Genomic DNA, 12,579 nt, shown 5'->3' with positions numbered 1-12,579 from the left:
GAACTAATGATATTCTTTTTAATAAATTTATTTGTCGTTAATGTTATTTACTGTTTTTTTTTTTTTTTTAGACTATTTATTATCTCATCACCCCTCATTATTATTATTATTATTATTTGACTTAACCTTAATTATATATTAGAAAATGATGTGATATTTAAAATAAAACACGAGTTTAATTTCTCACAATATATTCTAATTTAAAAAAAAAAAAAAAGGTATAACACAGCATAATGGAATTAAAAAAAAATTTGTTTAAAAAAAATTGATTGTTTTTTTTTTGTTTGTTTGTTTGTTTTGTTTTTAAAAGTTTTCATTTTAGGCGGTAAAAACATTCTTAATAAAGTTTTTAGTCAAAACATCGAAGGGATAAACAAGTCGGTTTAGTTGGCAACCTTGCTTTCGTATTTCAAGGTAGCCAATTTTCTTTAGTTTTATTTGACATTCTATTTTAAAGGAATAGTTTTTTTTAATTTTTGATTAATAATTTAACATTTATTAATTGAAATGTTTTATATTTAATTATTAAAATTAATTAATTTTATATTTAAGGTAAAGTCTTTTTATTTATGGAATGTATTTTTTTTTTTTTTTTTAAGTTTATTAAATTATTTGTTTATCAATTTTCGTTCATTAGCTGGGAACAAAAAAGGAACCAATGAATAATTATTATTTTTATATGATCGTATATTAAATATTTTTTTTTTAAATATTTAAAATGAATAAAATCCATTTATTAAAAATTGTTTTTTTTTTTTTTTTTAAATAATGTTACGTGGCCATTAGGCTGTAAATGAGTGACTCATAAATTCAGTTATTCTGGGTAAAAAAAAAAAAAAATATTTTTTACATATTGTTTCCACAGATAACAGGTTTTGTTTTAATTGTGTAATTGTTAATTAAATATTTATCAATTAATTCAATTAATTTAGTGTTTAATTATTTTTTGTGAAAGAATACTTTATTAAAATTAATTTCTACTATTCCAAACATGGTTTTTTGAAATGACTATTAAATTATGTTAATGTTAGTATTTAAAAACTGTAACAATATTTTTGAAGGTTTAAAAAGTTTAATCCAGTAAAGAAGACAAAATTTTATTATAGAAAAATGCATTTTTGATATTTGACTAAATTACTAAAGTGATTAAAACAGTTCAAAAAAATTTTTTGTTACTAAAAGTATTTACATTAAAATTTTAAATACATTTTCACTTTAGATGTTAAATAAGTTAAATTTTTTGTTTTTTTTTTTTTTTTGGTTAGGTTATAAAATCATACATCACCATAATTAGAACTAAACCAAAAAGGAAATAAAATGAATCAGGTCTACAAAGCGCTTCCAGATGATAGACCAATTACATCACTCTGCATTGTAGAAGATCCGGACAAGTGTCCTAGCGGGTATACTGTTGTTTCTAGAACCTACGACCAAGATTCCGATGCCGATTTATGGAAAGAGAGTGGTTTTTTCGGTAGAAAATTTTCAAGATATTTATGTTTATCAAAAACAGTGGGTACTCAAGATTATGTAATTCAGTCTCTGTGCATAATTAATGAAAAAGATATGGCTCCACAAAATTTTAAAATGATACCCAAAACTTCAGACACAAGTGAGTTAAGTGAAAATAACCTAAAAAATTTATTTTTTGTAGTTTTATTTACTTATTTCTCTCTGTCTAGAGCAAAAAGCCTGGAGAAAAAAACAGTTGTGCTACAAATTTGCTCAAATTTCTACCTCTTCGACTGCCATTACTGATATAATTGTTTTAGGTAAAATGAAAAAAGCTCCTGAAGGTTTTGTACTGTCTGGGTAAGTATGTTTTTTTCTTTATATAATTGTAATTATTTCTGTTAAATAAAAAATGATTAAAATCAAATTACTTTTAATTGTTTCAGTGAAATAAATGGTATGACACTTTGCATTAGAGTTGGCAACATTGAAAATAAAAAAACTGGTTCTTTTTATCCCAATTTACCGTATCCGTAAGTTATAAATTGAAGTTAATAATTATTTTTACATATTTTAAATTACATTATTTTTAATAATATTTATTTTAAAACATTTATTTCAGTTTTATGCCTTCTAATCCTGGTAATCCTAGTCTAAATAATTCTCATCACAACAATCATAATTTACCATCGAATGGAAATTCAAGTAATCCCGATAATGTTGGTCCCCTGTTACCCTTTAGACCCGCGCCAAAACCACCAACATCAACGTATGCAACAATTTCTGGATATAACGGTAAGTCAAATTAATAAACTGAAAAAAATATTTCCCCCCCCCCTCCCCTCCCCCTCCATTTTGAATTAATCTTTAAAATTTTTTAAATTTTTTTTTAGGTTTAGAAGGTGTACCATTTATTTTAAACTCGAAATACAGTTTTTCTAAAAATTCTATAAAAGTGAGTATTTATAATTTTACCCAAAAGGTTTAAAGTTTTTTTTTTTTTTAAATCGAGAGTTGGAAGTTTAAAAAATTAAATTGAATCTTTTAAAATTTTTAAATTCAAACTAATCGAAATATAATTTATTGTTTTGTTTTAGGATATTCCAATTCCAAAACTTAAAACAAAATCACAAATTGACGAAGAATATTTTTACGAATTTCGAACTGAACGCGAAACTTAATTTTTTTTTACTAAAAGAAAGATTTTATATAAAAAAAAAAAAGTGCCAGAAATTTTACTATAATTCAGTCTGAATAATCATTAATAATAATATTATTATACGGACTACATTTTATATAAAATAAAAAAATCTCTTTTAATTACACACAAAAAAAAATAATAATTATTTTGGTTGTCAATGTTAATATAACGTTTTGCCAAAATAAATTATAAAAAATTTAGTTAGTTATGTAAAAAATTATTTTATTTTTTTCTCATAATAATGTGCCAATAATAATTTTAAAAGTAAAATTAAATTATTTTACTCAAATTAACAATCAAATTTAAAAAATTTAGAATTTAATAAGAAAATGAAGGAAAGTTAAAGAAAGGTTTACGTGCCCAAATTTTTTTAGTCTTTTTTTTTAATTTTTTTAAAAACTTGTAAATATATATTAATTAATTAATTAAACGTACTTTTATAAGCAATTTAAAAAAATATAATTGACTGTTTATTATCATTATCATTATCAAAAATCACATAATACGCACTTTAATTAAATTTAAATTTATTGTGATTAATTTATTATTATTATTATTATGTTTATAAAATGTTTAGAAAAATGTAAAAGTTAAAAGCAATTTGTTTTTTATTTATATCCTAATATTTTTTTATTATTAATTATAATATATATATATATTAAACTAAACGTTCTTAATAATTATTAGTGTTTTGTTTTTATTATAAATTGTATTATTTATAATTAAATATAATAAAATTATAGTTGCTTATTAATAAGCGCCATTTTTTATTATTATTAAATTTTTGAGTTTTTAATTGTAGAAAAAAGTGTAATTTTTCTACATAATTGTCAAATTTATTATTAGTATTTATTATATATATATATTTATTTGTTTATTATTTTTAATTATATAAATAAATATTGTTTAATATTTATTTATTTATTTTAGATCTGTGTATTAACAAAGCATTTTTATTTAATTATTAGTTAAAAAATTAGGTATTATTTTTTCCTTTTATGTTATATAATAATGTTTTACAAAATTTTTATAAATTTTTTTAAAATATATGCATGTTAATTATTATTTATCTTTTTAGGAAAAAAAAAAAAAATTAGTTTTTGTTTTTTAATGTTTTTAAGATTAAATTTTTTTTTTTTTATATATATAAAGTAAAATAATATTTAATAAAAAAATATGAAAGTATGAAAGTTTTAACGAGCAGGACTCGCTCAGGTGACCTTCGTCATAATGCTCTGACAATCCTGCCATTTATATTAAAAATCCAACGGTAAATTTTTTTCAGTTATTGTTACTGTCATAAACCGCGTTGAACGCGTGGCGAGTAGCTTGTTGTAAATGGATTTGGCGTGCGCGTCGGAATATGTCAAATTCATTTTTGAAATTTATTAACCGAAATTTTAGTAGTGTAATGTAAGTGTAATTGTTTAATGTGAAAAAAATGACGGATGGGTAAAATGCCAGGTACAATAATACCTGGACCTTTTTATAAATTAATCTAATAAGTTTCGATGACCGCGAGAACAACTCGTTTGATACCCTTTCCGCCATTTTGTGATATCTTATGTCGTTTTTCGTTAATTTTTTCTTTTGTTTTATCTCATTTCGGGATTTGATAAAACATATTATAATATACTAAATTAAAAAATAAATTTCTTTTTTTTTTGTGATATTTTAATATTAGATATTATTTATAATTTGTTTTTTATTTAATGTTTACGACGATATTAATTACCTGAGAATAAACGCGTTACATATAAATGATATAACAAAAAAAAAAAAAAAAAAATGTCGAGTGCTAAATATTTGGAAATGGAAGACATTGCATATAAGGAGTGGAGCGATCATCTTGATTTTGTTGCCAGCTCTCGTGCGAGTCCTTGGCTACCTGCTTACGGCTATCATCCACCTTCACCCATCCAAGAAATTTTTCAGGCACAACCTGATCCTTTTCTTTCTGGTAAGTTGTTTCAATCAGTCAGTCATTCATGTTTAAATATGTCTTGTAATAAAATTTTTTTTTTCTTTTCAAATGTCATTTAGAAAGTAAATTAAAAAGGCGTACTGTTATTATTATTATTATTATTACTAATTATAAATTCATAAATGTTATCTAAAAGAACAATAATAATAATAATAATAATAACAATAACGAGAAAGCTCGTATTGTTAGCTTATAGGTGTGTTACCTAATCATCATCATCATCATCATCATCCCTTCCCCTGACTCGGGTTAAACCTTTCTCTCTCATGATAATTTTTTTTTTTTTTTTACGTTTACGTAATTTAAAAAAAAATTAAAACCATTAAACTCAAATCATTCATCCATATTGAAACAGTCGAGTCCGTTTTTAAAAATAATAATAATGATAATAAAATTTAACCCAACCGATGCATAATCGAAAAAAAAAAACCAAAACTTTTTTTTTTTCTGGGTTCATTTATTATCATTATTATACGTAGCCAAAAAAAAAAAAAAAAAAAAATTGTTTGGTAGGATTTTTTTTTTTTTATCCAAACTGGTATTAAAAAAAAAGAAAAAGGAAAAAAAAATTCTTTATTGAATAACACAACCTTAAAAATAGAAAGAAAGAAAAAGAGAGAGAGAGAGAGAGGGAAGGAGGAGGAGGAGGAGAGTTGGAGAAGGGGAAGAGGGGGAAGGGAGGGATAGTGAGAATCCATCTAGAATTTTCTTTTTCGACCTTAGTTTATGTGAAAATTATTATTATTATTATTCCAAAACGTTTGCACACACACACGCAAAAAATTGTAAAATGATGTGTACCGTCGACTAGTTTAGTTAATGATTATTGTTAGTTAGTTAAATAACTCTTTTGTTTTCTCTCTCTCTCTCTCTCTCTCTAACTTTAAATAACTGGGTTGGATGTGAATAATCACGCTTTGTATGTATCCTCCATCTTGGATGTTTATGTATACATATATACACACACGTAGTATAATTTTTTTTTAACTTTAGCACATTCTAGAAGGTAGTAATCGAATAATAATAAAATTAACTGCAGGCCGCGTTAGTTCGAGTTATTTTTTTTTTTTTTTTTTACACTTTCTGTACTTTCTGAACATTTTTTTTTGTATGTTACACGTAGTTATAGTAATAGTCGGAGTAATTACCTTCTTTTGTTTGACACAAGAACAACACATTATAATGTGATGTGGTGGTGAACATCGATTATGGGAAAAGAATGTGTGAGAAAGTAGTAGTAAAATTTTTTTTATTTTCGCTAAATAGATCTTGTTGTGTTTGTTTGTTTGTTTGTTTGTTTGTTCCCATCATCACATATGTTGTTATGTTCATTGACTTGTTTTCGAACGTTCACGTTTTTTCCTAAAAAATATGTTTTCCATTATTGGCATATTATTGGACGTTTGGATTTTTATTAGAAATTTTATATAATGTTTACACCTTTTCGTTTATGGTGTTACCAAAAGAAATAAATTGCACTGTAAAAAAAAAACGTTCGTTTATTTCTTCTTAATAAGTTTAATTGAAATTTAATTGTGTAGTCGAGTCCTCAAGAGAGAGAGAGAGAGGGAGAATAAAAAGATGGCGAAATTATTATTATTGTTTTTTTTTACATTCGACAGCAAATTTACTTTTTGAAAAAAAAATTGAATTGTTATTCAATTATATTATGTGGAATTCAATGAAAATTGAGAAAAGGAAAATGTTTGTTAGTTTGTATTTGTGTTTGTATGCGTGTAAATGCATGTTTGTAATTCAATGATATACTTCTTAAATTGCTTTTACGAAATTATTTCTCTCTCTCTCTCTCTCTCTCTCTCTCTCTCTCTATCTCTCTCTAATTCTAATCGAAGCTACCGTTTTCTATAATTGATTGATGATAATTCTTTTGAAAGACATGGAAAAATTTTTTTTTAACGTTGATTTTTTTTTATAAGCAGAAGAAATATAAAAAAAAAAAATTGACGGCTCGAAGGCAAAAAAACAAAATGAATTTCGTAACAAAAAAAAAAAAAATCTCGACTGTGTAAAATAATTTTCACGAATTTGTTACAAAACACTTTCAAAATATTTTTTTTTTTTTTATTATAGAGATCATGTGGTGGATGTGCATTTACATAGAAAGTAACCGTGCGAAAAATTTTTAATAATTTTTTTTTTTTTTTTTTTTTTGCCAACTTTCGAAAAAAAAAAAAAAATCGAAATCGAAATCGAAAACAAAACAAAAACAAAACAATTTCCGTATTTCGGTCAATATCGGTTTTTAATGGAAAGGTTATGCGACGGTAGCAAATGGTTTATGTATGTAAAAAATTGCGTTATTGTATTTTCTTCTTTTATTTCTTTTCTCGCCATTATTTCACTTTGTAATTACTTAATCAATCGGTGGTAATGAAAATATCAAAATAAAAAAAAAAATAAAAAAAAAAACACATGAAAAACAACGTAATGGAAAACAACAACACGAAACGCAAAAACAAACACAAATACAAACACACACACACACACAGTCGCACGCATGCAATCTTCATTGAATAGGTGTTTATTATTATAATAATAATAATTATTATTATTGTTATTGTTGTTGTTGTTGTTGTTGTTGTTGTCTCCTTTTTCTTTTATTTTGGGTCATTCCACCTGAATGAAATTGATTATAATTAAAATAATACTTTTTGCGTTTTTTTTTCGTCTTTAAATCAACCGTTGTGAAAATTATCGAGTGTTTTTCTTTTCGATTGCAAATGAAATAATCGTACTTTAAATTTTATTATTATTATTATTATTATTATTATTTTTCCACTACTTTGACCTGGTTTTCTTAATATTAAAGATAATGTCATCATTATCTTTAAGATAAAAAAAAAAAAAATTGTGGAAGGAGATTTTTGAAGATGTGTGCTGTGGGAAAAAAAAAAAAAAAAAAAAATGGAACACATCGTCATGTGCGTCAATTTAATACCTGAATGAATCACGAGAACGGCATTTCTTTTGGCGGCCATTTTTTTTTATAAATAATAATAATAATATTACTCTATGATAAAATGTGCCAAAACTTTTAGTTATAACGTAACGATATGGAATAATAATAAAATAATAATAATAATAATTTTTTTTTAAATTTCCGTACTCGGAACAACAATAAAAAAAAAAAAAAGTCAAAATTTAATGTCATTTTTATTATTTTTTACTATTTTAAAATGTTGAAATTCTTGTTTTTTTTTTTTTTTTTTTTTTTTTTTTTACCCGTTTTTGCGAAATTATTACTATTTTATTATATTAATATTTTTAAAAAAAAAAAATAAATAAATAAAAAAGGATGATTAATTTTTTTTTTTTTTTTTAAAAATGTACTTTTAAGTAGTAGTAAGTGTCTAAAAAGAAAATCTTTCTCATTTAAATGGAACAAAAATTGTTGTTAAAATAATGAAAAGTCGTGCACAGCCATCTATTAGAATTTTTTAAAAACTTATTTGACTGTTTTGCATAGAGGAGAAATCTCAGAGAGGGAAAAATATATTAATAATAAATCTTACGGACGAAAACAAATTTTTTTTTGTGTTCGTATTTATTGTATTTAATAAAAAAAAATATATATATATATATAAATCATGTTCAATTATAATTTTATATCGTCCTGTAAATACTTTATATCATTTATTTTTTCATCATCACCTGACACAAGTATGATGATTGTCTTTAATTTTTATGATAAAATTTAATTACGTTTTGTTTATTTGAAATTATTATTATTATTATTATTGCTTATTATTTATATTTTTTTTTGTACTGTTTTATTAACTAATTGGTTTAATGATTGATTTTTCTTCTAGATAATTCTTCTGGAAGTCAGCAACAGTATTTGGTTTTGGAGACAATCATGGAAGAAACGTCGGATGATTTGTGCAGCGAGTCTGATAAATCGGGTCCCACGGGTTGGAACAGTGATTCGGATACCGACAGTGTAATTCATTTGCCCAAACCATCAGGTACGACTTTTTTTTAAAATGGAAATTTAAGTGTTTTTCAAGTTTGTAAATAGTAACGGTAAATTTTTTTGCATTAGATGATGTCGAAAGATGGAAAACGCAGCAAGACCGGTGTGATGAAGTACCCAAAAAACGAAGACGACGAATTTTTGAAAAATTTTCTGCGAGCGACGATGACGAACCGATGGATAATGTCGAATCAAATTCTTTATCGTCGAGATCCAGTAGTTTAATCACTTTCGAATCTCTAGAAAAGCATTGCGAAGATATTCTAGTATCGGCGAGTTCGGCCGATCCTCCAGAATTCAACATTCCTCCGGAACCTTTGAGATGGACTGTTTCTCCAGACAGTCCCAGAGAATCACTAGACGAATTTGATAGCTCTGACGAAGAACGTGGATTTAATTCTTCCGTCGATACCTTACATCGTTCTCATTCTCTGCGGGAAAATTTTCGATCTCGTAATGACACTCGGTTGAGATCATACAGAAGTTTCGATAGTTTAAATTTCTTTGAAACGTTGTCACCTCTAAGTTATACCTTACAAGAATTATCTCAAAGTCACAGCGCGTTAGATTTTGAAAAGGAAAAACAACGAGAGCAGGAATTTGTGATAAGAGACAAGAAACTTACGGCCACCACAGCCGACTTGTCCACCATGACCGATCCGTACGACACTCGTTTAAAGGGCCTAGGATGCAGATCTCGAAAACGAAAAGATATCGCCAGTTATCATTACAAAGAACCCAATCAATATAGAAATTTTAAATCCGCTTACTCGGAAGAGAATAAAGCAAAACGAAATCATTTTCCGTCGAAAAGAAAATCTTACAGTGCCGAGGGTCTCAAGGTTCAATTGTCTTCTATCGATGAAAATTCAAAGTGCGATGCAGACAAAAATCATGGTAGATCGGATCCCTGCTTGAACGTTCCATCAAAATCCCTTCATTCCGTTGAAAATTTGAGTGAGGACAGCGGTTTCGACGATCAAATTTCGTCCAAAAGATAAAACGAATAAAATAAATTTTAGAACTTCAGTTTTGAGCATTCCAGAAGACGGAGATGCTTCTCCTTCAGAATCATCATCATCGAATTTTTCAGACTGCAACGGAAGCGAGGAAGGAAGTGTTGTTTCCACAGAAGGGCGTGAACAGTGTAAAAAGTTAAATAAAAATATTGGTTCTTCTTCAAAAATAACCGAAATACAGGAGGCAGAGGTGAGAGGAAACGACGGCTTGATTCAAAATGACGCTGATGTTAAATTTAACTCAGGCCAAAATCAAACACACATGTTTAGCTGTAGCGCGGATGAGGAGGGACTATTTAAACGGGGAGAAATTGAAAAATTAGTTTCAACATCGTCAGTTCCGTTCGCGTCTCTCGTCAGTAACGAAATTGAAGATTCCGTTCGCTCTTGTTCAAATAATAATAATAATAATAATAAAAAATCCGAATTTAATGCTCTCGAAACGGAAAAAAATTCAAATTTTTTCAACGGGCCAGAAAGACATTTAGGAAATCAGTATTTTTTGAAAGACGATTTGACCGTTTGTAAAAGTCTCGATGACTTTGCATTCGAAAACATGAGTTCTAATTTAGACAAATATAGTGTTGATAATAATAATCGGGCAAAGACCTCTAGACTACCAGTTTTAAGTACTCCAAATTTACTTTCGGAAGTCGACGATGTTCTGCGACGCATTCCATCGGCCTCGTCGTCTTCACTGACTCACGTTCCCCTTAAATGTTTCGACGAAGACGATATCGACGGGAGAGTGATTAAAAATAAATTTGTGGATATAAAAAAAACTAATTTAAATAGTGAATTGATGAAAGGGTCTCAAATAAGTGGAAGCATAAAGGGCGTTCATTTTTGTCCGGTTGTTTCGGAAGTCAGTTGGCAAGATAATTACAGCGAAGTTTCGTCCACGGCTTCTTCATCCGACCCGTCGACGGATGAAATTTCCAATAGATCATTTGAAGAATTACGCGACATGGAAAACGACGACGAAGAATTTCACGAAATCGAAGAAAAATTAATTCCTCGAGATCGTCACGTAACGTGCAACGCGCAAAGGAATTCACTTCAAGATGACCTTTCGGAAGTGCCCATAATTAAATTTAAAAGCGTCAGCGAGCAAAACCTTAGCACGATTGATAAAAGCATGACGGCGAATAAAGGTTCTTGCCCTTCTCAAAGAAAAAATAATTCCGTAAAAAGCTCAGGAAATCCTGTGACCGTAGAACGACTAAATAAAGATGGTATGATTTTTAATGTAAATATTTCACCAAATGGATGCGAACCGTGCATCGAAGAGAAACCAGTTACGCCTACAATTTGTGTTACGCCCACTTCTTCTGGTCACGTGTTTGTCAGTGATGCCGCGCAGTCAAATGCGGAAAGAAGAACTCGGTTGTCAGTGAGCGAGTCGAATTTACCGACGCAGGATCATGGTAATGACGAAACAAGTTATAATCGCGCACATTTGGATCACATAGTCGCTTCCGGTAAAGACACGACGACGACGATGAAGAAGTCTAAAAGTCGTTTTGGCGGATTTTTCGAAAGGTTTTCACTCCGACGCCTGAGCAATCGCAAGGCATCTGGCGGAAATGGCAAAAAGCATAACGGTAAAAAAGAAGATAAGAAAGACAAAGATGGTCATTTCGCAGCGACAGCTAGCAACGGAGGAATACACGAAGACGTCATGATAATACCCCTTCACGGTCCGGATAACGAAGCCAACGTTAAAGAAGTATTTCGATCGGTGGTGACGCCTCACGTCGTTTCATCCAAGCCACCCTTGCCACCCAACTTTCAGCGCATGTCCGGTAACACTCGAAAGCATTTTTCTTCAGGGATCATGCCAGTCGGACTGCAGAATGAAGGAACAGAAGGTAAAGAAAATATGCCGGGAGTTCCGGAATGTCTTACAACGGATAATAACGATTCCACCGAGGGTTTATTAAACAGTAATGCTGATCCGAAACAAATCGATCGCAATAAACCCGTGGGATTATTGGAAACCGATTTGGACACACATATAACGGTTGAAAGTATATCGGGGCGAAGGCCTTTGTTGCAAAGCAATGTCGGAAACAATAAAAAGGCGAGGAGCTTGATGAATTTGGGCCTGGGAGACATGATGAGTGTCCGCGAAAATCAAGAGGAGAATTTACCATCGGGATATTTGGAACCTCCTACCCACAGAAGTCACGGTTCGGTGGCAGTTGACGATCGTGCCAAATCAATGGAGTTTTTATTGGACAAAGAAAATCAGGCTGCAATTTTGGTGAGTACAAAAACATTATATTTCGTTTAAAAAAAAAACAAAAGGGATTTTATTTAATTTAAAAAAAAATTTTCCAACAACTATTTAACTGCATTGCAACGTAATGTATATATATATATATATTTGGGGCGCCAACATGTCCACTCCCTGGCGCCACGACATTTCATCCCTTAATTACACTTTTTTTTTTTTTTTTAAAGAGAGAGACTGTGAAACCTTTAATTTTTAACGATAACGTTATCATCATCATGAGCATTCTTAATATTATTATTATTATTATTATTATTATTTTATCTTTTTTAGGCCCCAATTTTAAAAAAAAAAAAAAAAAATTTACAGTTACGTTCGTTGTAAATATTATTATTAAAAAATAATATAAATAACCGATTAAAAGTCTTACATAACAAATACACTTGAAATCGCGGAATCATTATTATTATTATTATTATTATTATTATTATTATTATTATTATTATTATTATTATTATTATTATTATTATTATTTTTTCGTATACGTACATAATATATTATTTTCAAATGCAAAATTTCAATTGCAGTTAAACGTGGGTAGATATTCATGAAACCGTGAAAAAAAAAAAAAAAATCTATTTTAAATGCTATTAACCATTCGTTCGAAACGCAGACATTTTTTTTTCTCTCTCT

At 28.1% G+C, this 12,579-nt stretch overlaps 3 protein-coding genes across 3 annotated transcripts; all 3 read left to right on the top strand.

Annotated features, from left to right (window-relative positions):
• Positions 1-1,317: 1,317 nt before the first annotated feature.
• Phum_PHUM599100 (uncharacterized protein) lies at positions 1,318-2,633 on the top strand (the record flags this gene model as incomplete). Its single annotated transcript, XM_002432683.1, has 6 exons — positions 1,318-1,612; positions 1,683-1,812; positions 1,899-1,985; positions 2,075-2,247; positions 2,352-2,407; positions 2,550-2,633. 6 exons carry the CDS (start codon positions 1,318-1,320, stop codon positions 2,631-2,633), a joined length of 825 nt encoding a protein of 274 aa, XP_002432728.1.
• A 1,832-nt stretch (positions 2,634-4,465) lies between these two features.
• Phum_PHUM599090 (uncharacterized protein) lies at positions 4,466-4,708 on the top strand (the record flags this gene model as incomplete). The annotated part of the gene is made up of 2 exons (XM_002432682.1): positions 4,466-4,613; positions 4,701-4,708. 2 exons carry the CDS (start codon positions 4,466-4,468, stop codon positions 4,706-4,708), a joined length of 156 nt encoding a protein of 51 aa, XP_002432727.1.
• A 3,806-nt stretch (positions 4,709-8,514) lies between these two features.
• Phum_PHUM599080 (uncharacterized protein) lies at positions 8,515-11,946 on the top strand (the record flags this gene model as incomplete). The annotated part of the gene is made up of 3 exons (XM_002432681.1): positions 8,515-8,623; positions 8,701-9,588; positions 9,662-11,946. 3 exons carry the CDS (start codon positions 8,515-8,517, stop codon positions 11,944-11,946), a joined length of 3,282 nt encoding a protein of 1,093 aa, XP_002432726.1.
• Positions 11,947-12,579: the final 633 nt, after the last annotated feature.

The sequence above is a fragment of the Pediculus humanus genome, genomic scaffold, assembly GCF_000006295.1.
Source record: "Pediculus humanus corporis 1103172108317 genomic scaffold, whole genome shotgun sequence".
NCBI classification, from domain to species: Eukaryota; Metazoa; Arthropoda; class Insecta; order Psocodea; family Pediculidae; genus Pediculus; species Pediculus humanus.
This window is presented reverse-complemented; position numbering and strand designations above follow the sequence as displayed.